The sequence below is a fragment of the Zea mays genome, chromosome 3 (assembly GCF_902167145.1).
Source record: "Zea mays cultivar B73 chromosome 3, Zm-B73-REFERENCE-NAM-5.0, whole genome shotgun sequence".
Classification (NCBI taxonomy): domain Eukaryota; kingdom Viridiplantae; phylum Streptophyta; class Magnoliopsida; order Poales; family Poaceae; genus Zea; species Zea mays.
In genome coordinates this window covers 71,339,156-71,365,487 of record NC_050098.1, presented here as the reverse complement: position 1 = coordinate 71,365,487, position 26,332 = coordinate 71,339,156, and the positions used below count along the sequence as shown (strand labels likewise).

The window sequence follows — 26,332 nt, the reverse complement described above, 5'->3', positions numbered from 1 at the left end:
TTGGATTTATCAATCGACCGTTGGTGCTGTCAGCATTTGTACCGGACAGTCCGGTGTCGCATTGGACAGTCTGGTGTCGCACCGGACAGTCTGATGTCTCCTCCACAGTGCCACTAGAAACTAGTCGTTGGGCCACTATTCCTTGGTGCACCAGATAGTCCGGCGTGTGGCACCGGCCAGTCTGTTGTCCTCGACCGAACAGTCCGCCAGTGGCAACATATTTCTTCGTTTTTTGGACTTTGCTTGATATTCTTTAATCTTCACTTGTGATATTCATAAAGTCTTCTTTTGAGGTGTTGCTTTCCTCAAGTCACTTTAGTATCCTGTGAACTACAAACATAAACATTAGCAAACATATTAGTTCACGGGTTATATTGACCATTAAACATCAAAACCTTTTGAGCCAAATGGCCTGAGGTCTATTTTTCTTACTGATCCGAAGCGACGTGTATTTAAGAAAGCTGGGTTGGCACCAACTCTATTTTTTTCCTCTTGAGACTATTAATCTTGCATTTACGTTGTTTTGTGACGAGTTTTTCATTTCTGAAATTGACCTTCAAATGGAAGGATTTTGGGTTTGCATCTCCCAACTTTAAGGCTTTTTATTCTAGCAACATGTCGGTTCCTAGCCCAATCTCAGTAGAATTTTATGAGAATTTTATAAACATTAAATATTAGCGGATATACGAATAAAGAGAGAGACGATCATAGTTTTATAAAAGTAAATTGTGTTCCATATGAACGAAACAGTTCAATGTTTCTAACATATTAGGCCCAATTGAGCAATCGTCCGAGAGGGAAATTAAGAGTGCATTTCATACCGTATGTGCCGAAGCTAAGATCATCAGCTTTCATTGTCATGAGTGAAACTTCCATTCCATCATCCTACACCTCTTGTAACTCACTCTCAGAAATAGGTAAAAATGATCTAGCTACTGGGAAATGGGAATGGCCTTAGCAGTTAGTGCAAACCGAAATAATGCCCCCCTAGCCCCCTGCACAAGATTACGATATTCATTGCAACTAGACCTTATAGCATCATCAGGCCAACAAACCAACGGCAAATAAAAACAGAAAGTGCTAAATTTACAGTAGTGGATTTGAGACTCAACATGTTCCTGGAACACAAACTAAATTTCTAGCTGTTTTGCAGAGAGCACTACCAAATGGTGATTATAGTTTCATAGGCATCAGCGTTAGAATCAAATTGTATGCTCAGTACAGTACAAAAGGCACCGAGGCCTACCGAGTGGAGTGTGTAGGTTTGGCAAGGCTTGGCCGAAACCAGAGTTGCCCCCACACACACACTAACGTCCAGAAGAGCATGCAATATCACCAGTTCAATGACGGAGGTAATCGAATTCAGCCTTCGCGAGTCAGTGGGTACCCGCAGAGAGGAAGGAATCAGGAATAGCAGCAGGATCCAGCTCGTAGAAGCCACAGAGCTCGCCACCCTTCTCTGTTGTCAGCTGGAAAGAGGGTATCCGGTGAGAAAACAGCAAGTCATCCTTTGTTGGCACCTCCAGAATACTCCTCTCATTGTCTGGCTTGAATACAGTTTTGTAGCCATCTACCTGAGTCAGAAATAAGACTTTCGTGCTAGCTTCATTGCGCTCAGTTATCTCGCCAATGGCATATTCGCAGGTATCTTTGCTAGGAACCCAGCCAGGTGACCAATTGTGGTAGATCGCCCAAATTTCCCCTACTTCTGGGTGGATTTCAAAGTTCCGCTTCGAACCACCTTGTGTTTCTACTACATGAGAGAATGCATCGTTTATGTCGTACTTCATCCTCCAGTTATGAAGTTTAAATGTCCCACAGCTCACGGGTAAGTCATGCTCTAACCATGTGTTCTCATGCTCTGATCGAGGGCAAGCTTCCAGCCAAGTCAGGTGCACTCCAAATGGATCTGAATCAACTTTTGTAACCCAACCATAGTATTTGGGAAGGCCATCAAAATCACTGTAAAGAGCCCATATCTGTCCTCGTTCAAACTTATTATATGACCGGTCTTCTTCAAAGTTGTAGAACAATGAATCTGGATATGTGAAAACAGAGGTGGATGCACAGACTTGGGGAGCAGAATAACCAGACATGCTAGCAAGGCGGGCATTATGCTGCTGAGTTTGAACGGATTGTTTTCTCCACTTGCCTGCATTTCTATGGTTGCCCTTATGAGCACTTCGTCCATTTCCATGGCTGGGTGTAGTATTGTCAGTCAAATCAACAGACTCGCTGCCCATTGTTCTATTGGTAGCCACACATGAATCAAGATCAACAGGTGGAAATGCTACGTCCAGGTTACTAGGAAGCGATACGGTATCTAGTTCAAGAAACCCACAAGGGACACCAACCTTCTCGTTTCCCACTGTTCTGAAAAATGGGATGCTGTGGGAAAAGCGAAGTAGTTCACTTGATGGTATAACAAATGATGGTTTGTCCTTTGCTGGTGCAAACAGACTCACAAAACCTTTAACCTTGACCAAGGGGATAACAGTCACACCAGCTTCCACTGTGAAGTTTGAAAGGACCTCCACCACTTCATACTCGTAGGATCTATGACTGTCTGCATCTGAGACCCACTGCATACTCCAGCCCTTATAAAGAGCCCAAACCTCACCTATATTTGGATATATTACATAAGAACCCCTTTTTCTTCCTTTAACCCACGAAACCATGTGAGAAAACATGAGGGGATCTTGTGACTCCTCTGTGTTTCCTAACGTAAAGTTCCCACAAGCCACAGGAAGTTTATTATCAATCCATTTTTCCTCATCATCATTCACTGTAGAATGCTCCAGCCAAGTGTACTTAACTCTGAAGTTGGTGGTATTAACATGTCTTATTCTAGCATAGAATCTTGGCATGGCATCGAATTCATCATAAAGTGCCCATATCTGATCAACTGCAAACAGTTTGACATCTCTGCACTTGTCGAAGTCAAAAAATTCTGGGTCAGGGTACGTGAAACTCCCAGTATTCCAAGGCTTCTCAGCAGGTGGATCACAAGTTGTTTTAGTGTTTCTTTTATTGCCTTCATTGACAACACAACTATCTTGATTATCTGTTTTGCTAGACACATGAGGTTCACTAACATGTCCATCAGCATGGGCAACATTATCATCAACTACTTTATTAGAACTGGAGGTAGCATTTGAGAACCAATCTTTGAGTGTCCGACTCTTTTTCTTTGGAGAATTCAGGATGTTGTTGGCATCAGCACAAGCCTTTCTCCTAGAAGATCTCCGTGGAGTAGGGATTTCTGCAGAACCTGGCCCTGCTGATGTATCCACCCCACCACCTAGGTTTTTCCTGTCACCAAAATCTGGTACAGTAGAATTCTTTGCTGAAAATTTAACTCCTTCCATCACAGGCCCCTCTTTGTTCTCTCTAGAAAAGATATTTGTAGAGCAGCCTTGCTGCGCAGCACTATTTGCTGTTTTTGATGAGAATGCAGAAGGCACATCCTCTGTACTTGTCTGGTGTGCAAAGAAATTCTGCCTGCAATTCTGACAGCGGATCTGACGATTGAGTATGTCACCATGGTACTTATATTTTGTTTTACAGTGAATGCATACGGTCCAAAATGTCCAAGGTCCATATCCTGCTGCACTACTATTTGTGCTATTTTTGTTGATTGGCTCTGTAGTCCACATTGGTTGTGTAGCCTGCTTTGGCTGTGCAGCCTGCTTTGGTTTAGCAACATGCTTTGGTTTTGCATCCTGTTTCTGTTGTGTAGCCTGATTTGGTTGTGTCGGCTGTGTAGCCTGCTTTGGTGCAACTTTGGGAGCAGCCCTCCATTTGACATCATATGCATATCGTTTGGTTCGATCAGACAATGTTGAGTATGCTTCTGCAACAAACTTGAAAGCAGATTCTGCACCAGCATAACTGTTTTTATCAGGGTGAAGTGAGAGGACAAGCTTACGATATTGCTTCTTTATGGTCACCTCATCTGCTGTTCCTTCTACTTGGAGAATTCCATAAAAATCCAACATTCCATTTACTTTTGCTTCTGCTGCACAATGTACTTCACAGACAGTTAACAGCTGGGGTATGTTCTCTATCTCTGGGAAAATCCTCTGTGCTTTAAGGGCAATCCTTTTAGCACCAACAAAATCTCTGCTTTCCAACTTCTTAACAGCAATTTCCCTGGCTTTCAAGGCTTCTTCTCTGTTGCACTCCATTGTACTGATTACCAAATTGGTTCCCAAAATCAATCGCTGTCAGACAAATATGTTACCCGTGCAATGCTTCCAGGCCCTTTCTTAAAGCATCCAAAAAGTATATAGACACCTTGAAACGATTCACTTCTTTCTGGTGCAGATAGACCTAAGGCATGTGGGGTCCTGCAATTTATGGAAGAATAAGAAAAGCAAATGGTATTACCAAATAAATTGCACATCATGAAATTGAATGATCCAAATGCCATTTCACAAAGTAACAATAGTTTTATAGAGATCAAATAGACAACTGTGCAAGAATGACCTTCAATCAACAGTAATATCGATTCCCAATAAAATGGAAATGTTGTAAGGGAGTATATTGCAAACTCAAACATTTTGTCCCATTTATCACAAAATGCACTATCTATAACTATAACTGATAATGTTATAAACAATTCTGCATTGTGATAGACAGAAGATCCCAAACTATACTTTAGAATATCACCAAGATCTTCTTAACAAAAAAAAAGAATATTTGCTAAATGGTTGATAATTCCAAGCGACCAAAATAAGTAGGGAGCAATTTTTTGCCTATATCAATAGTTGCCAAAATTGGTTACTGTTAGCGTAATTGTATGCTCTATCGTAATGCCTCTATTGTAATGGGCCTCAGCCCACCTAACTCTGTTATATTAATGCACTCCCAACATAGTTAGAGTTAAGGTTTCATTCCCCAACATTGTATTAAGCCTCTCTCCTCTTCCCTCCCACCCACCCTCTCTCCTAGCAGCAATCTTCCCCCTCATGGTCACGCTTTCTCGGGAGGCCATCGTTGTAAGTAGAGGGACTCTAACTCTCATCAAGAGGATGACACTATGAGTTGGGGTCTCTCTACTTACAATTGGTATCAGAGCCAAACTATCCTGCAGTCTAAACATCTCTTGCTCATCTCCTTCCCGCGCCTCTCCCCACACTTAGTCGGCAGCAAGAGCTCCAACTGTTCCTTCCTCTCCTGCTCAGACGAGCAATCTTTCGTCTGAGACAGCCTCTTCCACACGCAGCGACCCCTCACTAGCCTACCATGTCCCTACGCTCGGTCACTTCGAGTGCGCGGCGCCAGCAGGAAGCTGAGGTCGCCGCGGCACAAGAACGAGAGCGAGCAGCAGCAGCGGCTGCAGCGACAGCGGCAAGGGCAGCACGGCTGGCGGCAGCGGAACTGGCAGCAGCGAGAGCCGAAGTAGAAGCAGCGGAGGCGGCGGATGCTGCACGTGCGGCGGCAGCAGAGCTCGAGGTTCTGCGCGGCAGTAGAGCTGGCAGCTCTGCTTCTGTCGACGACAACACCGACGAAGAGCTCAGGCTAGCGAGGGAAGCAGCGCAAGAGCAGGCGACACAGTGGGCAGCCGCGCACCCCCATGGGGGCGCGCGTGGCGGCAGCCCAGATAGGCGCCGACGCGCTGACGGCGCTCTGGGCGAGGGCGCACGCGGCGGCAGCCCAGACGGGCGTAGACGCGCCAGCGGTGCTCCCGGTGGCGGCGACCGGGTCGACGGAGATCGCGGCCTCTACAGGCGGCGCGACTCTCCCTCCCCGGATCGGTACCATGGTCGCCGCATGGGCCCAGGCCATTGTCAGGGACATCGGTCCCGGCGGTGGGTGGCCTACCCTCACCAAGACCAACTACGTCGAGTGGGCCGCGGTGATGAGGGTATGGCTCTAGGTTCGGCAAATGTGGGAAGCAGTTCGGTACGGCGACGTCGACTACCACGAGGATCGACGGGCGTTGGATGCCCTCATTGCTGCAGTCCCGTCAGAGATGCAGTTTTCGCTTTCCCAGAAGCGGACTGCCAAGGAGGCCTGGGACGCCATCGCTGCGACCCGCATCGGCAGCGACCGTGCCCGCAAGACCACACTGCAGGCACTTCGCAAGGAGTGGGAGAACCTGGCCTTCAAGCCAGGTGAGGATGTTGATGACTTTGCTCTCCGCCTCAACACTTTGTTGCAGAAGATGGTGCAGTTCGGCTACGATACCTACGATGAGGAGAGAGCTGTTGAGAAGCTCTTATGTTGCATCCCCGAGAAGTACAAGCAGATCGCTCGCTCGATCGAGTCTCTGCTAGACCTCTCCACGATGACGATCGAAGAGGCGATAGGTCGTCTCAATGTGGTCGACGGCGACGAACCACAGGCTCCCTCTGGCCCTATCACTATTGGCGGGAAGCTACATCTCACTCGGGAGCAGTGGGAGGCCTGCCAGGGTGACCAGAAGAAGGGGGAGTCCTCGACACGAGGCCGCAAACGCGGCAAGCCGCGCAAGGCGCGTGGAGGCGCCCAGGCCGTGGCGCGAGGACATGCTGAGGGTGGTGCCCGTGGAGGTGCCCAAGGCGGCGCCGTCGGCAACAAGAAGCCGGCACGAGACGACGTCTGTCACAACTGCGGCAAGCTTGGCCACTGGGCCAGGGACTATCGACAGCCACGACGTGGCCAGGCCAACGTCGCACAGGCGAAGGCGGAGGAGGAAGCTCTGCTCCTAGCACATGCAAGCATCGAGCTATCTCCAGCGACACCGGCCGCAGCGGCACTCCTCCACCTTGATGAGTCGAAAGCATGCGCTTTCTTCGGCGACGGCTCCAGCAAAGACATGATTGAAGGATGGTGCCTCGACACCGGCGCCACTCATCACATGACCGGCCGACGAGAGTTTTTCACCGAGCTTGACTCTAGCGTCCGAGGCTCCGTCAAGTTTGGGGATGCCTCCGGCGTAGAGATCAAGGGCGTCGGCTCAGTCGTCTTCACCGTCGCATCTGGTGAGCACAGGCTGCTCACCGGAGTCTACTACATCCCCGCGTTGAGGAACTCTATCATAAGCTTGGGACAGCTGGATGAGAACGGTTCGCGCGTGGAGGTCGAGCACGGAGTCATGAGGATCTGGGACCCCTCTCGTCGTCTTCTTGCCAAGGTACACAGGAGTCCAAATCGGCTATACATCCTCAATGTGAAGGTGGCACAACCTTGCTGCCTTGCTGCTCGTCGAGACGATGGGGCATGGCAGTGGCACGAGCGCTTCGGGCACCTTAACTTCGAGGCCCTGAAGCGGCTCAGTGCCAAGGAGATGGTACGAGGCCTGCCGTGCCTTGACCATGTGGAGCAATTATGCGATGTCTGCGTGTTGACAAAGCAGAGACGACTCCCCTTTCCCCAGCAGTCGAGCTTCCGAGCCAAGGAGAGGCTCGAGCTCGTGCATGGGGACTTGTGTGGCCCGGTGACACCAGCCACACCAGGAGGATGACGCTACTTTTTGCTGCTCGTCGACGATCTCTCCCGCTACATGTGGGTGATGATCCTTGGTAGCAAGGGAGAGGCTGCGAACGCCATCAGGCGTGTGCAGGTCGCTGCGGAGGCAGAGTGCGGCCTCAAGCTGCGCGTGCTGCGCACCGACAACGGCGGCGAATTCACGGCAGCTGAGTTCGCGTCATATTGCGCGGATGAGGGCGTTCAGCGCCACTACTCTGCGCCGTACAGCCCGCAGCAGAACGGCGTCGTCGAGCGGCGCAACCAGACGGTTGTAGGGATGGCTCGGGCTCTCCTCAAACAAAGGGGAATGTCGTCTATCTTCTGGGGAGAGGCAGTGGTGACAGCGGTCTACATCCTCAACCGCTCGCCCACCAAGGCACTCAACGGAATGACACCGTACGAGGCTTGGCATGGGCGCAAGCCGGCGGTCTCTCACCTACGGGTCTTCGGCTGCCTCGCGTTCACCAAGGAGCTTGGCCACATCGGCAAGCTCGACGACAGGAGCACCCCGGGGGTGTTCATTGGCTACACGGAGGGCTTGAAGGCCTACCGCATCCTTGACCCAGGAACACAGCGTGTGCGCACGGCGCGCGACGTAGTGTTCGACGAAGGGCGAGGATGGGTGTGGGACAAGGCGGTGGACGACGGCACGACTCCAACGTACGACGACTTCACCATCGAGTACGTCCACTTTGAGGGAGCTGGGGGAGTAGGCAACTCTTCTTCGAGCAGGTCTACCCCAGCCCCCAAGTCTCCACCGACTCCAGCGCCACGCTCTCCAGCTCCGGCTACAACGAGCTTTTCACCACCACGCACTCCAGCCACGAATCCGGCTACACCGAGCTCTTCGCCACCACGTACTCCAGCACTGACGGTACCCTCTCCAGGAACGTCCTCTCCGACACCAGCTCGTGTCGAGCACGACCCAGTGGAGCTCGTGACCCCGCTCTCCCGCGACGAGGAGCGCGTCGACGCGTGCTACGACGGCGAGCCGTTGCGGTATCGAAGGGTGGAGGGCCTTCTCATCGACCCGTCGGTGCCGGGCCCTGCGTCTCGCATTCTGGCAGGAGAGTTGCATCTTGCATGCGACGATGGTGAGCCTCGGTCTTTCGCGGAGGCCGAGAAACATGCGGCTTGGCGTGCCGCGATGCAGTCGGAGATGGACGCGGTTGAGACGAACCGCACTTGGGAGCTCGCTGATCTCCCTCATGGTCATCGCGCGATCACCCTTAAGTGGGTGTTCAAACTGAAGAGGGATGAAGCCGGCACCATCGTCAAGCATAAGGCTCTCTTGGTGGCACGCGGTTTCTTGCAGCAGGAGGGGATCGACTTCGACGATGCCTTCGCCCCTGTAGCACGGATGGAATCCGTGCGACTCCTCCTCGCGCTGGCAGTCCTGGAGGGCTGGCATGTTCATCACATGGATGTCAAGTCGGCGTTTCTTAACGGCGACTTAAAGGAGGAGGTCTATGTACACCAGCCGCCAGGTTTTGCGATCCCTGGCAAGGAGGACAAGGTGTTGCACCTGCGCAAGGCCCTCTACGGCTTACGACAGGCACCAAGGGCGTGGAATGCCAAGCTGGATTCCAAGCTCAAGAGGATGGGCTTCATGCCAAGCACGCACGAGGCGGCCATCTATCGGCGAGGCAATGGAGTAAATGCCCTGCTGGTGGGTGTCTACGTCGACGACTTGGTGATCACCGACGCCAAGGATGCAGAGGTGGCAGCGTTCAAGGAAGAGATGAAGGCCACCTTCCAAATGAGTGACCTGGGGCATCTCTCCTACCTGGGGATTGAGGTGCACCAGGGAGACTCCGAGATCACACTTCGCCAGACCGCCTATGCCAGGCGCATTGTTGAGCTGGTCGGGCTCACCGACTGCAACCCAGCTCTCACTCCGATGGAGGAGAGGCTGAAGCTGAGTCACGACAGCACGACGGAGGAGGTGGATGCTACACAGTACCGGCGTCTTGTGGGGAGCCTTCGCTACCTCGTCCACACACGGCCTGACTTGGCATACTCCGTCGACTACGTTAGTCGGTTCCTGCAGCGACCGACGACGGAGCATGAGCAGGTTGTGAAGAGGATCATCCGCTATGTTGCGGGGACTCTCGACCACGGTCTCTACTACCCGAGGTGTCCTAGGGAGGAACACCTTGTCGGGTACAGCGACAGCGACCACGCCGGTGACATCGACACTAGCAAGAGCACAAGCGGGATCCTCTTCTTCCTCGGCAAGTGCCTCATTAGCTGGCAGTCGGTCAAGCAGCAGGTGGTGGCCATGTCCAGCTGCGAGGCCGAGTACATAGCGGCCTCCATTGCTTCGACTCAGGCGCTCTGGCTAGCTCGACTGCTCGGTGATCTCCTCGGGAGAGACACTGGAGCGGTGAAACTCAGGGTGGACAGCCAGTCCGCTCTGGCATTGGCCAAAAACCCCGTGTTCCATGAACGGAGCAAGCACATCCGGCTGAGATACCACTTCATCCGAGACTGCTTGGCAGAAGGGAGCATCAAGGCACGCTACATCAGCACCAATGATCAGCTTGCAGACCTGCTCACCAAGCCCCTTGGGAAGATCAAGTTTGTTGAGCTTTGCTCCAGGTCCGGGATGGCCCAACTTTTCCACAAGACGACGCCCAAGACTTAGGGGGAGAATGATGGAATAAGTCTTGAGCATCTAGAGGACAGCAGTCGCTTTTGACTGTCCTCTGTAGTCCTTTAGCATCTAGAGGACAGCTTGACTGTCCTTTGTAGTCTCTTTAACATCTAGAGGACAGCAATCGCTTTTTGACTGTCATTTGTAGTCCCTTTAGCATCTAGAGGACAACAGTCGCTTTTGACTGTCCTAATGATGTCCTTGTTGCCCCTCATATGATTTAACATCTCTCGGTTCATCACTTCACTACTGACAACCACTGTCTATATGTTGTGTTCCTAAGCACCAACCTCGTCTCCTGGTCCTCGAAGCGGCAGCCCGTCGTTTCCAGCTCCAACACTGAGGTCGAGTATCGCATTGTGGCGAATGGCGTGGCCGAGGCTTCCTGGCACCGTCAGCTTCTTCATGAGCTTCACAGCACGCTCCACCCTCGTATACTACAACAACGTCAAACGGTCTACCTCTCCACCAATCTCACGCAACATCAGCTCACGAAGCACGTGGATATCGACCTCCACTTCGTTCACGAGCATATCGCTATCATCGATGTCCACATTCTCTGCATCCCGACCACTTCACAGTTCGTCGACATCTTCACCAAGGGCCTTCCCTCCATTTTCATCAAGTTCTGGTCCAGTCTCAACATCTATATAGGATAGAGTCAAGATTGTGGGGGTGTTAGTGTGACTGTATGCCCTATTGTAATGGGCCTCGGCCCACCTAAATTTGTTATATTAATGCACTCCCAACCCTGGTTAGAGTTAGGGTTTCATTCCCCCAATAGTTACTAAAAAATCAAAACCAAGAGAAACAGCATGCGACACAGAGATGTTAAGTATATGAAGGCCCATATGACCCATGAGGCCCTCTATATAGTCATCCCCACTAATGAAGCTATTGTCTTTAACATGCTATCAAAACCATGGATCATAGGATATCTAATTCATCCACGATCTTTTTCCCTTGGAATCTATCCTCTCGGGCGGCCATGCTGCTTGCCTGCTTCAGTGGAAATTGTCTATAGCCTTCTGTTGTTGGTACTTGCAAATATCACAATCAGGCCAATCTTATTGTTTCCCTGTGAAACTTGATGGTCCGTCTAACTATCGTTAGTGGAAATTTTCTGTCAAAACAACATTGAGGGGTCATGGTGTTGCCTCTCATTTGACAGATTTTCCAGTTGAGTAGTCGAAGGATGGTTTTTGTGCTACTGCAGTCATAGCTTGGATTAATGATGATGAATGTTTCATGAGTGCCATTGTCACCAGCATGAATCCCTCATTAACATGGATGGTTATTACAGCGGTAAAATGATAAAACGTTAGGAGCCACCTTTTCAATATTTAAAAGTTGAAACGAACGTTGAAACATCTTTTCAGACTTGACATAAAACAATAGGATAGGATATGTTTATACTCAAAGTTGAGTTCACACAACAAATAGCATAAAGGAAATGGATCAAGTTGGCAAGGAGGATGGTGACGGGTATAACAGAGCAAGGAGGATAGAGGTGAGTTTGAGCTAGGCGACGAGCGTCAGAGCTGGACACTGCGGCAGCTGGCGTTGTTGGAGGAGGCGCCGCCTAGTGAATATGCAGATTGTGGAGGCGAGCAAAAGGAGCAGGAAGCAGACGGCTTAACCTGGGAGCTAATGGGCCTCATAGTGGGCCTTTGGTAGGCCAAATACTCTAAAGTGCCCGAAATGTGAATTAAACATCCAAATATGTTTAAATGATGCAAAACAGACATTTAAACGTGTTTCATAGACGTTCTATGTGATGTGTTCAAAACGTACAGACATTCATAAACACTTTTTACCATTTAAACGTCGTTTTAACAACCATGCTCATTAATTATGAGCCTTGAGCACCATAAGTCTGATAAGGACTTTTGGGACTATTTGCAGGGGCAATATATTCATATTTTCATAATTGTAGTGCTCTTCTGCTTACATGGATGCAAGAACTTCATGAGCTTCAGCAGAATGAGATATCCATCGAGGAGTATTACACCGCCTTTGATGGGACTTTTCTCTCCATGGTTCCTAAATGTGAGCAAGGGTGTTCCAGCTGTTGTGCTAAAAAGAACAAGTTCATTGAGAATTTTCTCATATATCAATTTTTTCATAGCTTGCGATCTGATTTTGAGCCTATTCGTTGTTAGAACTAATATGTGTGCTCTTGTGCTTAATATACTAGAATAGTATAGGAGTCTTTAGAGTTCTAGAAAGTCAGTTGTAGCTGACAACTAGGTAATAGCAGCAGTAGCAGCTGTCAAAGAGCTGGCAGGTACTGCAGCAGCTGTCCTACTGTAGCATCCGTCTACTGTAGCAGACGCCTTACTGTAGCAACCCGCCCTGCTGTACCAGCCCCTTGCATGTTCTATAAATAGGGATGTAACCCTCTCTTATAAGCTAAGCTTGAGAATAAAGCTTCTACTTCATATCAGCTCTACTCTTCATCAAAAACATTGGCAAGTGTCGAGGAGCCACCTACGCTGGAAGCAGCAGAGGCTGATGTGCGGTGGCGGCACGCCATAGAGGAGGAAATGGCGTCGATCGAGGAAAACAAGACATGGGAGCTGGTAGACCCACCGATCGGGTGCAAACCGATTGGGCTCAAGTGGGCCTTCAAGGTGAAGAAGAACGAGCGTGGAGAAGTGGTGAAGCACAAGGCGAGGTTGGTGGCGAAAGGGTTCATGCGGCATGAGGGAATCGACTTCGAAGAGGTATTTGTGCCGGTGGCACGAATGAACTCAGTGTGACTGCTGCTCGCACTAGCAACCACAAAGGACTAGAGCGTCCATCACTTGGATGTGAAATCCGCCTTCCTCAACAGGAAGCTCGCCGAGGTGGTCCATGTGCAGCAGCCGCCCGGGTTCATCGTCGCCGGAGGAGAGCACAAGGTGTTGCGACTCCGAAAGGCGTTGTACGGGCTACGCCAAGCGCCACGAGCATGGAACTTGAAGCTAGACGCCACGCTCACCACACTCGGCTTCGAGAAGTGTCCATCCGAGCATGCATTATACACCCAACGCACGAAGGATGGATGTGCTCGTGGTCGGGGTGTATGTTGATGACCTGATCATCATCGGCTTCGAGCAGCAGCAAATCAACAAATTCAAGAGCGAGATGGCAGCAAAGTTCAAGATGAGCGATCTGGGCCTTCTCCTGTACTATCTTGGGATAGAGATGAGGCAAGGCAAACATGCCATTGAACTCAGCCAAGGCGCATACGCACGCAAGTTGCTGGAGAGGGCTAGGATGGGAAATTGAATAATCCCACCAAGGTGCCAATACAAGAGAAGATTAAGTTAAGCAAGGCCAGCAATGCTGAGAAGGTAAATGCAACACGATATGGAAGCCTAGTTGGAGGCCTCAGGTACTTGACTCACACACGACCAGACATCACGTTTGTCGTAGGGTATGTGAGTAGATTCATGGAGGATCCTCGCAAAGACCATGAAGTAGCAGTGAAGCATTTGCTCAGGTATATTGCAGGCAATTATGACCCTGGGCCCTCATATTCTCGGAGAAAGATGATAGAGGAGTTGAAGCTGATTGGTTCGATGACAGTGACATGGGGGTGATGTCGATGGTAGGAAGAGCACCTCTGGCATGGTGTTCTTGCTAGGTTCTTGCCCCATCTCTTGGCAGTCGCAGAAACAGTGGATTTTAGCTCTCTCCACTTGCTGGAGCAGCTGCGGCCTGTCAAGGAGTCTGGCTAGGACGGTTGCTGAGTGAGATCACTGGACAGACAGTGCAGCCATCAGTCCTCAGGATCGACAACAAGTCGGCCATTGAATTGGCCAAAAATCCTGTCCTTCACAGCCGCAGCAAACACATAGATATCAAGTTTCACTTCATTAGGGACTGCGTGGAAAAGGGGCAGGTCATCATCGAGCAGATTGGAACCAACCAATAGCTCGCAGATGTGTTCACCAAGCCAATGGGAAAGATCAACTTTGAGAAGCTCAAGACCCAGGTGGGCATGGTGGAGATCAAACAGAGCACCCACATTAAGGGGAAGAATGTTAGAACTAATATGTGTGGTCTTGTGCTTAATACACTAGAATAGTATAAAGGAGTCTTTAGAGTTCTAGAAAGTCAGCTGTAGCTAACAGCTAGGTAGTAGCAGCAGTAGCAGCTGTCAAAGAGCTGGCATGTACTGCAGCAGCTGTCCTGTCTTACTGTAGCAGACGTCCTATTGTAGCTCCAGCATACTGTAGCAACCGGCCTATTGTAGCAGCGCCCTTGCATGTTCTATAAATAGGGATGTAATCCTCTCTTGTAAGCTAAGCTTGAGAATAAAGCTTCTACTTCATATCAGATCTACTCTTCATCAAAAACAGTGTGTGAGTGGTGTAGCTGAGGGGAGAAGGTGTTGGTTTTGCTAACATTCGTAAGCAATTGCTAAATGCTCCCACCACTCCATACATCGCTGATGTGTTGTTTGCCTTGATTGCTGAAGAGACACATATTAGTTCCCTATCACCACATGAAGGGCACCTCCTCTGAGCCTTGTGAGCGTTGCAAGAAAACTCCTCATTGTTCAGAAAATTACTGTCTGTTATCCAAAGAAGTTGGTTGATTATCATGCACGGTGTGCAGCACATGGTCATGGCACCGATTCTACTCATATTTGCACCGAGTTCATATAACATGGATACATCAACATAATATGAGTTGATTTTGGCAACAAAAAGGAAGACCGAGGTCTTGGTTAGTCTCATGGATTGGGATCAATGGAACATTACGCAACCTAGGGACATTGTCCAAAGTCAAGGGGAGGTCAAGCAGGGCGGACATTCTGATTCTGCCTAGGTCACGCTTCGCTGCAACTGCACCCCATGGATCAAAAGGCCTAAGCTGAGGAACAGTGGAGAGGCATGAAGGGGGAAATGGCGCAGGTTTCCGTTGGTGAAACATGGGAGAGTGTCGAGTTTGAAGAGGACTACCAGCAATGGCGGACAAGACCAAGCAACTTTGGGAGCAGCAACAGCTCATGCAAAATTAAGCATGTGACGATGAAATTGTAAACACAAAAAAGAGAACAGCATGGGCAATCAATTTTACTACTGCCTGGTGCAAGTTGTTGGTTACTAGCAGTTGATTTGTGGTTGGCAGCACTTGGTTGCTTGAGAAGAGAAAGCAAGGAGCAAGGCACAAGGAAAAAGGCAGTTGTGTGCATGAACTCGACTCCCGTAGGGTTACAGTGGGTGGATCGACAGTTCCATTGGCTAGCATATATTGCCAAATTTATTTTCTTTGTTTTTTTTTTTGCTTTTTGCATCACTTTGTATTGATATTCTACAACTACTTATGTGTGGTACACAGTGTTCTTAAGGCAAGGCGAAGCATTGGACCACCGCCTTAACGCCTAGGCGAGCAAGACGCCTAGAATTATTCGAGCGCCTGGACGCCTAGGCGTCATCTAGGGGCGACGCCTTAAAAACACTGGTAGTATATGCATAGCATGGCTCATCAACCTGATTACTACCTCGCTCGCTCGACCCAAGCTTTTAGATATCCTCAACCCCAACATGCAACCCAATCAACCAAGATTTCTTGAATTGCTTTTGGCAACTAACAAAATGTAAAATTGGTGACATGCTATTATAAGCTCTTCGCTATGGTGATTAGGAATCCCTGTTTCCTAATACTCTTCTTTAGAGTGCTGCTTCTAAATAATTAGATCACTGTCCCTTAATTCTTGGGCTTAAAAGCAAGTGTTCTGGCAAGCGAAGGTTCCATTTTGAGTCCTTTTGGCCAAAAATGGAGGGATTTCAGGAAACTGTTCAGGACGCGTGGACATCGATGTGTGGAAGCAACTGCCCCTTTCTGACTTATGAAATGAAGTTAAAATTGCAAGAGCCCTGCAAGGATAGAGTGATAAAAAGATTGGGCTTGTGACTTCCCAGCTTGCTCTAGTAAGAGAAATACTACACCAATTTGAAGTTGCCCACGATATGCAACTACTGTCGCTAGTGAAAGAATGGCTAAAGCAGGGGCTTAAAAAGCATTCTTTTGCTCTATCCTCTCTTAAATGCACCATTTCCCGTTTGAGATCAAGAATTAATTGGCTAAAGGTCGGGGATGCCAACACCAAACTCTTCCGTATGCATGCTAGATACAAGAAAATAAAGAATTTTATTGCCAAGCTAGTTTCAGGTAATAACACATACACTAATCACGCGAGATGGGCAATCTAGTTGATGAATGCTATAATAAGCTCTTAGGCAGCAGGGTGGACATATCCATATCCATTGATCCGAACTACTTGGGGCTGCCTTCTTATGACTTGGAGAAATTGGACTCACCATTTACTGAAAACGAGGTCTAGGAATCCATTAAACAGCTACCATCAGATAATCGAGGCCTAGATGAGTTCACAGGCAAATTTTACAAGGTGTGTTGGCCGATTATCAAGGAAGATGTTATGTCAGTAATCTTAGCAGTTTGAAGTAGGAAATTTGCTCAATTTGATAGGTTGAATATAGCCTTGGTAACTCTTATTGCTAAGGAGGGAGCTGATGAGGTCAAGGATTTTCGACCTATCAATTTAGTACACAGCATGGCCAAACTAACCACTAAGGTCCTTGCAAATAAATTGGCTCAAAAGTTGCAAGATATGGTCTCACCACGGCAAAGTCCCTACATTCAAGGCCTATTCATCCAAGATAACTTTATGCTTGTGCAACAAACTGCTAGATTATTCATTAACAATGAAGGGAAAGTGTACTTCTGAAACTTGACATCACTAAGGCCTTCAACTCCATTTCTTGGCCTTTCCGACTGGAAGTACTCTAGAAACTCGACTTTGGGAAGAGTTGGAGACATCTTTAAGTGTCCTTTTGGCCACCTCCTCCACACAAATACTTTTAAATGGAGTTACAGGGGAAATAATCAACATAGAAAAGGGCTGAGACAGGGTGATCCATTTTCACCTATGCTTTTTATTCTAGTTATGGATGTGCTTGGACTTTAGTATCCAAAGCTGAAGAGGAAGGATTGTTGCAACCACTGTCCTCCGGACCCCTTCCACATAGAATATCCCTATATGCAGATGATGTGGTTATGTTCTTACAACCAAGGGACTAAGGGAGCATGGTATCTAGGTTGTGCTCAACATTTTAAAGCTATTTGGGAAGTATCAGGATTGAAAATCAATGTCTAGAAAAGTAGGGCCTGTTTGGTTTACTCGTGGCCAGACTTGCCTGGCCCAGGCAGCATTCCCAGGCGCTCGGGCCAGGATATGTTGCCTGGCAGGCAACTGCCTGGGAGAGCACGAACCAAACGAGCCCGTAGTGTGTATCCCATTCGATGTGAAGATGAGATGGCAGTCCTACAGCAGCAGCTCCCCTGTGAAATCTCATCCTTCCCTTATCTCTGTCCTTAAAGAAATTATCCAGAAGTCAGGTGCAGCCAATTATTGGTAGAGTTGCTGATCAATTACCTGGATGGAAAACCGAGCTAATGAAATGGGCTGGGAGAAAAGTACAAGTCCAATATGTGATGACACAAAGGCTCATCTATCTTGCCATGACAGTGGATTTGCATCCAAGAGCACTCAAGGATATTGATAAGATTAGAAAAGGCTTCCTTTGGTGAGGAAGGAGATATCAGAGGTGGACACTGCTTGGTGGCTTGGGGAAGAGTATGTAGATCAATTGAGTTGGGAGGACTAGGTATCTTTAGCCTCAAACTTGGATGAGCCCTGAGGATGAGATGGCCGTGGGTGGCCAAAACTGATCCTGATAAGCCATGGGCCTTCCTGCCTATGCAGCTCTCTAGAAAGGTAAGGTCCTTCTTCTCAAGTGTTATGTATACTAAAAGTGAGAGTGATTCTTCAACCTTATTTTGGCAACACCGATGGATTCATGGAAACAGAATATAAAACCTTGCTCCCAGATTGATTGCGGTTGTTCCCAAGCAGATTAAGAATAGCAGAACCGTTCAAGATGCACTAATGGCTAGAAAATGGATGGCTGGTATTAAAGGTTCGTTAACAGTAGGGGTTCTTGTTGATTTCCTTGATCTATCAGATGCCCTACTTACAATCAATCTACACCCGGAATAGGATGACAAACACATCTTCAGTATTGCACCTGATGGAAAATACTCGACCAAAGCAGCTTATGAAGGCCTATTTATTGGATCCACCCAATTTGGGCATTAGGAGAGAATTTGGCATTCATGGTCACCTCCTAAGTGCAAATTTTTTCTATGGTTAACTACCTTGTGGAGGTGTTGGGCAGCAGATAGGCTACAAAAGAGAGGGCTCAACCATCCCGATCGATGTCCACTATGTGACCAAGATCCTAAGACCATAGACCATCTACTTGTAGGTTGTCTTCGCAAGGAACTTTTGGTTCCTACTTGGACAGGTTAACCTCTAGGAATTTGCTCCACAGATGGGAGAAGGGGACACCATTCGGTGATGGAAAAGGAGCAGTGATCAGCTGCAAGGAATTGCCAAAAGAGGCTTAACTCCTTAATTAACATTGGACTTCGGATCCTTTGGAACCACAAAATCGGTCGTGTGTTTGACAGGCTTACTCCTAACTTGGAAGCAACTATTAGAAAAGTTAAGGGAAGTATGGGAACTAGCAGGATGGCTCTCCAAACGGCCCCAATTCCGAGGCTTTAGTAGGTAATATATTTTTGGAGCCTGCTATGGATCCATTCCTGTATTTTTGTTTTTGGCCAACGTAAGGTGCCTTTTGCACTATGGTATCAGTCCTTAATATAATGTTGTGCACCTCTCTTGTGCATTCGAGAAAAAAAGCCTAGCACTTCTAACCAAGCGTATGCATTCTATCGTGCAGAGGAGATCACACCTAGGTATGTACAAACATGAATAGTATAAAAAATATTGGAACATGGCAATGACATTCAAAATGATGGCATGAGGTGTTTGGTTCATCACTTTGCTACAAGGAAACCTTGACTTGCTAAGCAACACCATGGGAGCTTACCACGATACAAATCATTTTTCCATGGATTACCCAAGTAGTGCTGCCCAAGGAAAAAAACAACCTACAGAACTACTCTTTCCAGTTACAAATACTTCACAATTTGAACAAGACCCTAGAATTTTTTTGATACTTTACCATGACTTTTAAATAAGACATTCGAACACCATACATGTGTGTTCTTCATGACAATATCACCAAAATATTGGATTTTGTAAATATCCTAATAAAAAAAGAGTAGTCAAAGCTACACATTAGGGACTGCATCATTGTCCAAAACATCAAGTATTTGTGACTGGAGGAAGTCTAACGCGATGGCAATATGATCAGGAACTCTGCTGCCATATTGACATGATCTTTAGCAATCAAATTCATTTGATTGTGTCCAACCATGTACAAGTTGACAAGAAATGAAACCCAACACAAGATTCCTATATCAATCAACTACATTATACAGTGTGTAGCATACAAAGTTATAGTGACATGATGTTCGCCATGAAATTTGAAAAATACCAAGCATGGTAAAAATGCCCCCACAACAAGGATGCAGAAAATGCAGACATGGACATAAAGGTTACTACTGCAAAGGAACATGTATAGCATCACAAAGAAAAAAGGATTGAATGCCAATGAGAAAGAACTTACAGAAGCATAGATCACTGTGTAGGTGGATAGTGCAAACCATGTGCGTGGCTGCATGCAACAATTTTTCACGATGAAGCAGCCTGATAGACAAGTCAATCAAGAATAAGGATATAATGGTATGACTTTTACATATTGCAATTCGATGATATAGACAGACTTGATGGTTTCTTTCTTCACTTCTTTTGTACCCATGAAGGGTATATGATTACAACAAAATGGTAACAATCAGTAGTTCCATAAACAGATTATACCTAGAACTGCTGAAATATGACTGACTAAAAGACTAACATCAAAATCTATATCAATTAAATCATAATAGTAGTACTCCGTACTATCCAATAATTAATAAAATACAAAAGCGCCACGCCGACCTAGTACCGGAGGCTCCCACATAAGTGGGGTCTGGAGAAGGGATAAATCGAGACAAACCTTAGCCCGCTAATATGGCAAAAAAGAAAAATAGAAAAAGGAAGAAGAGGAATTATATTGTCCTGTTTGGATGCCTAGCTTAAGTCTAGTCTGGCTTCTATTTTGGCTTGGCCTAAAATAGAGTTTGGTGGTGGAACGAGGAGTCCAAAGGACCATTAAGAAGACAATGCTGCAAACATTCGTACCATGATAGGATTGTGGACAACATAGAAAAGTGCAAGATAACAGCGAAGACTACAAAATGAGATATAAGAGTGGTAAAGGGTAGGGCATATGATGATCTTTACCAACGTTTGAGTACGAAGATAGAAGAGAATGACATATATGGCTAGATTCTGTGAGAGGAAGACAAGGGACTTTAACCAAGTTAAATGCATTAAGAATGAAACGGAGCACCTAATTAAGGATGAAACATAGCACCTCATGGTGAAAGAAGATATCAAACATAGATGGCGAGAGTGTTTGATAAATTATTCACTGAGAATGGGAACATAACCTTTCAGTTCGATGACTCTTTTGATGACACCAATAGACGCTTTGTGCGTATGATCCAAGAATATGATGTTAGAGAGGCATTGAAAAAGATGAAAGAGGGTATGGGATGAGCTATAATGGCATCCCAATTGAGGTATGGAGATGCCTCTGAAACATAGCTATCGTATGGCTAACCAAGTTTTGTTCAACCATACTTTCTAGTCAAACAAGATGTCTGATGAGTGTAGAAGTATATTGTACTGATCTACAAAAATAGGAGATATTCAAAGTTGCACAAATTATAGAGGAATTAAGTTGATGAGTCATACTACGAAGCTATGGGGGAGAGTTATCGAGCATCGTCTGAGTGATGACTTCGCGGCTAGAATAGGACTGCATCAAGGATCAACTTTGAGCCATTATTTTTTTGCCTTGATGATGGACAAGGTCACAAGGAACATACAAGGAGATATGCATTGGTGTATGCTTTTTTATGGACGATGTAGTGCTAGTCATTGTTCTTAAGACGTCGCCTAGGCGACGCCTAAGCGTCCAGGCGGTGGTCCAACGCCTTGTCTCGCCTTACCGCTTTAAAAACCATGGTGCTAGTTGATGGAAGTCGAGAAAGAGTAAATAAGAAACTAAAGTTGTGGTAGGAGACTCTAGAATCCAAAGGTTTTAGACTCAGTAGAACTAAAACTGAATATATGAGATGTTATTTCGGCACTACTACTGTACTACACATTAGGAAGGAGATATTAGTTTGAAAGATCAAATAGTGCCCGGGAAGGACACTTTTAGATATTTAGGATCAATATTACAGAAAGACGAGGATATTAATGAAGATGTTAGCCACATAATCGAAGCAGAATGGATGAAGTGGCGTTAAGGATCTAGCATTTTATATGACAAGAGGGTACCACAGAAGCTAAAAGGCAAGTTTTATAGGTAGACGATTAGGTATACTATAGGGGTGTTTGGTTTGTAAGGACTAATTTTTAATCCGTTCATTTTATTCCATTTTAGTTCCTAAATTGCCAAATATGGAAACTACAATGGAGTTTTAGTTTCCGTATTTAGCAATTTAAAGACAAATGAAATAAAATAAGGAACTAAAAATTAGTCCCTACAAACCAAACGCCCCCTATGTTGTATGGTGCATAATTTTAGCCTACCAAAAGATGACATGTTCAGCAGACAAGTATTGCGAAAATACGTACGTTGCATTGGATTTGTAGCCATATAGAAGGGATAGACTCCAAAATGATGATATATGTGATAGGTTAGGGTAGCACCAATTGAAGAAAAGCTTATCCAACATCCATTGAGATGGTTTGTACATGTCCATAGTCACCAATGCGTAGTGGGATCCTAAGGTGTGATAACAATGGAAAGAGAAAGACAAAAACTTGAAAGGGTGAACTAAAGATTTAAGCTTGAATATGAGTGCATGAAAAATAGTTATCTATGTGTCCAAACCTTAAATGGTGGGTTATATTGGGCTTTTTGACTCTACCCTACCCTAGCTTGCTTGGGAATAAAAGCTTTGTTATTGTTGTTGCTGAGATAGACAGGCTAGCTGCAGGCAAGAGCTAGGTGTTTGGTTGCATGACTTAGGCTAACCTGTTCTGCGAAGCACAGGTTTGGTTGCCCACTGAGTTTAATTGCCTCCTCTCTCCAATGGTGATGTTACCCTGAGAATTAAGTCATTTTCCGAGGACTAAGGTCCAAGAAGAGTGAAGAGAGGCTGCAGAGGAGAAAAGTGTGTGGAGTTCCTGGAAAATATGACAGCGTGCTAGATTCCTTAACAGAGGGTTATTTGGGTGAACTGAGACCCGTCAGTTGTATATTTCTAAAAACCTGGGTTCTTTAGGTGTCAAAGAACAAATTCCCTCGCTGGAGTTCAGACATTTAGGTGTCAGAGAACCAATTCTCTCGCTGAATTTCATAGACAGACTGAACAAATCAGGATTTTCAGTAGCCAGAAGTAAAGGAACATGAAGGAAAAAACACATGTACAACCCGATAATCTTTGCAACAAGTTCGATTTTTTGACGTTAGTGGGCATCAAATAGCCAAATAGCCTTAAGTTAGGGTTTGGGTACTCGGTTAGCCGGAAGGGAAGGAAGGGTCGGGAATACCTGGTGAGTGCTCGTCACCAGCGAAGAGACCGGCGAAGGCCTCGGCACCCGGCGTAGGGCGGCGGCGGCTGCAGTAGCCCACCCAGTCGTCGCAGAGAGAGAGCGCGCAGGCGGGGTGAAGGTGAACGGATGCTGCGGACGGCGGTAGACTAGTCCGTGGTTGCTTGGTCAGGGGTAGCGCACCCGCAGGGGCCTCCAGTGTTCTGTCAGGGCAAACGCACCCGCAGGAACCTCCGGTGGCGGAGGTCTGCAACACAGAGTGCGAGGAGGGAAGGAGGTTGGAGCCTTGGAGGAGTGGGTTTCCTTCTTTTAGACGAAGATCGCGGCAAAATTTGCCACCGCCCCATTTGAAATTTTCAATTTTGCCATAACTTTTGCCCCTAGAGTTGCTAACATTTGCTAAATTGCCATCCAGTTTGCCTTTGATTGAATCGTCTATTTACGTGAGTGCCATTAGATTCATGGTTTTGTGCCTTTGGAAAGATAGAAAAGGTACTCCGTTTGTCCCAGAATAAAATTTGTTTTAGTTTTTTAATGGATTCATACAATACTAATTTATATGTTCAATATATATTCTATATTCATTATCATCTAATTAAATATAGACATAAATTAAGAACTAAAACGAATACTATTTAGGACGGAGGGAGTATATCTATAGTGTTTGGTATATCTCTTTTCCGCTCCAAAGTAGTTCTGCTGTAAAACTCTGAAGTTGTGGCCACCGGACCATGCATATGGTTGTGTAAAATATTGTTTTATACTGTTTTATACTATATGCTACAGTGATTTTACAATGGAGTTTGAAATAAGACGTGTGATAGGTAAGGTTGTTGGAGATAGCAAAAGGAACAACAAATGAGTTACTCTAAAAAAGTTATACTATACCTTCTAAAATTCTATAGAGTTTACAACTTTAGACTTAGGATATTTCGCTCGCTCTGACTAGCTTTTTTAAAAATTTTGTTATAGAATCATGATAAACACTCCTTACTCACTCAAGGATATGGCAAATCCTATTATTTCGTTGTTTCTAAAAGATGTGTAAATTAGAAAACGTATTTGATAACAATTGTATTAAGTGCAATTTTATATATTTAAATTTATATCTATCTGATCTGAATAATATTATTGCTCACCATTTGTGAAGTGAAATATTTTCTAGGTAAAAGTACACCTTATATAGTTATACTGATGACTAATGTGAGTATTTTGCAAAGGTGTCAACTTGTCGACTTTCACCTCATGTCTCTTACCAATCAGTAAAAACTACCATTAAATCGAGTTTTTATTTCCATAAAAAAATCTTACAAATTATAGATATACTTTGTTATATAGTCTAGCAATATATCAAATTTTATGTTCTAATTATTCTATATCAAAAATATAAAAATGAAAATTATATTATTTTTAAACTTTTATATTAGATAGAATTTTCTCTACTTTATATCATTTAACATAGGACGAACTAGAAATAAAAATTTAACATATTAATAGAGTAAATAATAAAATATATTTGTACATTTTATATAACTTTTTTTAGTTTTATTGTATTAATTATATGAAAACCCCAATTGTACCATAATGCTTGTCCTTCCTATCTTTCTGCGACGACCTTATGATTGAGGGGAGGTGGGTTGACCCTCAACCTTCTCTAGTAGTACGACAGTTCTAGAAGTTTTGTAATGTTTGTGAGAGGAAGAATGGGATTAGAGATGGTAATGGGTCACGTGGAGTAAGAACTCGTCTACGATCATACTCTTGAAGTCTATCTAAATTTGTTCGTGATCATATCTGCGGGTGCAATTCTAAACCCGCACCCGAACTTGTCGGGTTTCGGGTCACCCGCGTATATTTTACTCAGTGCACAATTTTAAACAATAATTCAGATATAAGCAATTAAGTACCAGTTATAATTCAATGATATCTAAAAAATTTAACTTTTTAAGACTTCTCACGTTGAGCAGCAACAAAAATATTTCATGGATCTTTAGCTAAGTTACTTATTCAAAGTAATTACTATTGTATCTTAATTATTTTTGTGTAAAATAAAAATAAACCTAATTTCGAATCGGGCGTAGGTCACCCATTGGTTGGAATAGAAACCCACTCCCCGTGAAACTTCGAGTCGGTGCGGGTGCATCCATGGTTCAAAATCTTCACCCATATTCACACCCGTCTGGGTGGATACCTGTGGGGATAGATATCCTCCGAGTCCTCATGAACACAGAAACACAACGTGGGCCATCTAATGGGCCTCCCGATGGTGTGGCTAGCGAGACAGGCCATCGGGCCACTATCAGGCCTGGCGAGCTTGATCCAAGAAGATGAAGACCGGACATCCGAGTTATGTGCAGACCGAAGCGTTGATATCTCGAGCGAAGAGGTTGCGTACACATGAAGGGCTAAACACTCGGTGTTAACTTGGCTAAGGAAGCGATTGAATTCCGGATAAGTAGGAATACATGCCACGATAAAGGAGGAATTAGGTAGAATGAATAGTGATCACAACTTGTAAATGGATAACCCTCTAGTCACCTATATAAGGCCGAGGGGTACCCCTACGAAAACATCTCATGACATCTCTCATCTACCACATCCTAGCACCACTCCAAAGCTCATTAGCCCTCTCGAAGCAACCACAAGCTACTAGATCAACAGGAGAATTCATCTTCCACCACCCTCATCTCATTTGTAATACGTATACTCCAGTGTAATTCCAACATACAACCTTAATAGGAAGTAGGGTGTTACACATTCTTGCGGCCTGAGCCTGTATAAACCCTTGTGCAATCCGACGTGCTCCTGCACGTACCATCGAGTCGCAGTCAACAACGTCGTCCTACTCAAAAGCATCACATGGAGAATCCCATGGTGCGTGGTCGGGTCATAAACACTGACAAGTGGCGCGCTAGGTAGGGGGTGCGACGTTGATACACGACAACTCCATGGCTATCATCTTCAACATCACGGTCACCTTCAATGCTGGGGAGATCTTCCGCTTTGGATCCCTCTCCTGCATTGTAGATCAAGAAGGCATCCTGCACCGCATTGTTGACCCATCCAAGAAAAGATCTCTGATGGCACCAAATGTGGGGGCAGGCTCGTCTCACCTGTAACACCCTGAATTTGGGGTATAAAATTTCTTTCTAATTATCACCCAAATTCAAGTGTTACTCTTCTCTCTCTCTAGTTTCTATCTATCTCTAGATTCCCTCTCTCTCTTTCCTTTTGAGTAGAAATAGCTTAATTAAGGAGGGATTAATTATTTATTTTTGCCAAAACACTATGAGTCATGAAATGTTGCATCATGCTGAGTTTAAATATTCTTTGAATTGTTGCACATGTTTGAATTTGAAACTTGAATTGAATTTGAATTGAAAACCCTAGAGAAAAAGAAATGGAAAAGCAATTAGAAATTCCAGGGAAAAAGAAAAATGCAAAGCAGCCCAGCCGGCCTAGCCAGGCCGCGCGCCCACGCGCCTGCGCCGCCTGACAGGTGGGATCCACCTGTCAGCGGCAACTCCCTCCCCTGTACTCTCCTCTCTCTCTCTCTCTCT

General features: G+C 45.9%; 1 protein-coding gene across 2 annotated transcripts; it reads right to left on the bottom strand.

The window, feature by feature from the left end:
• Nucleotides 1-996: 996 nt before the first annotated feature.
• LOC103650196 (uncharacterized) lies at nt 997-23,085 on the bottom strand. Of its 2 annotated transcripts, none has more exons than XM_023301937.2 (3): nt 22,773-23,085; nt 19,729-19,776; nt 997-4,349 (listed from the first exon to the last, which is right to left on the bottom strand). In XM_023301937.2, the coding sequence occupies exon 3, from the start codon at nt 4,185-4,187 to the stop codon at nt 1,377-1,379; it is 2,811 nt and encodes a 936-aa protein (XP_023157705.1). In that variant the 5' UTR covers nt 4,188-4,349; nt 19,729-19,776; nt 22,773-23,085; the 3' UTR covers nt 997-1,376. The 2 variants fall into 2 exon arrangements, with proteins under 2 accessions (XP_023157705.1, NP_001333980.1); NM_001347051.1 differs by having other exon boundaries at nt 1,169-4,349; nt 19,729-19,808; nt 22,773-23,040.
• Between the last annotated feature and the right edge of the window lie 3,247 nt (nt 23,086-26,332).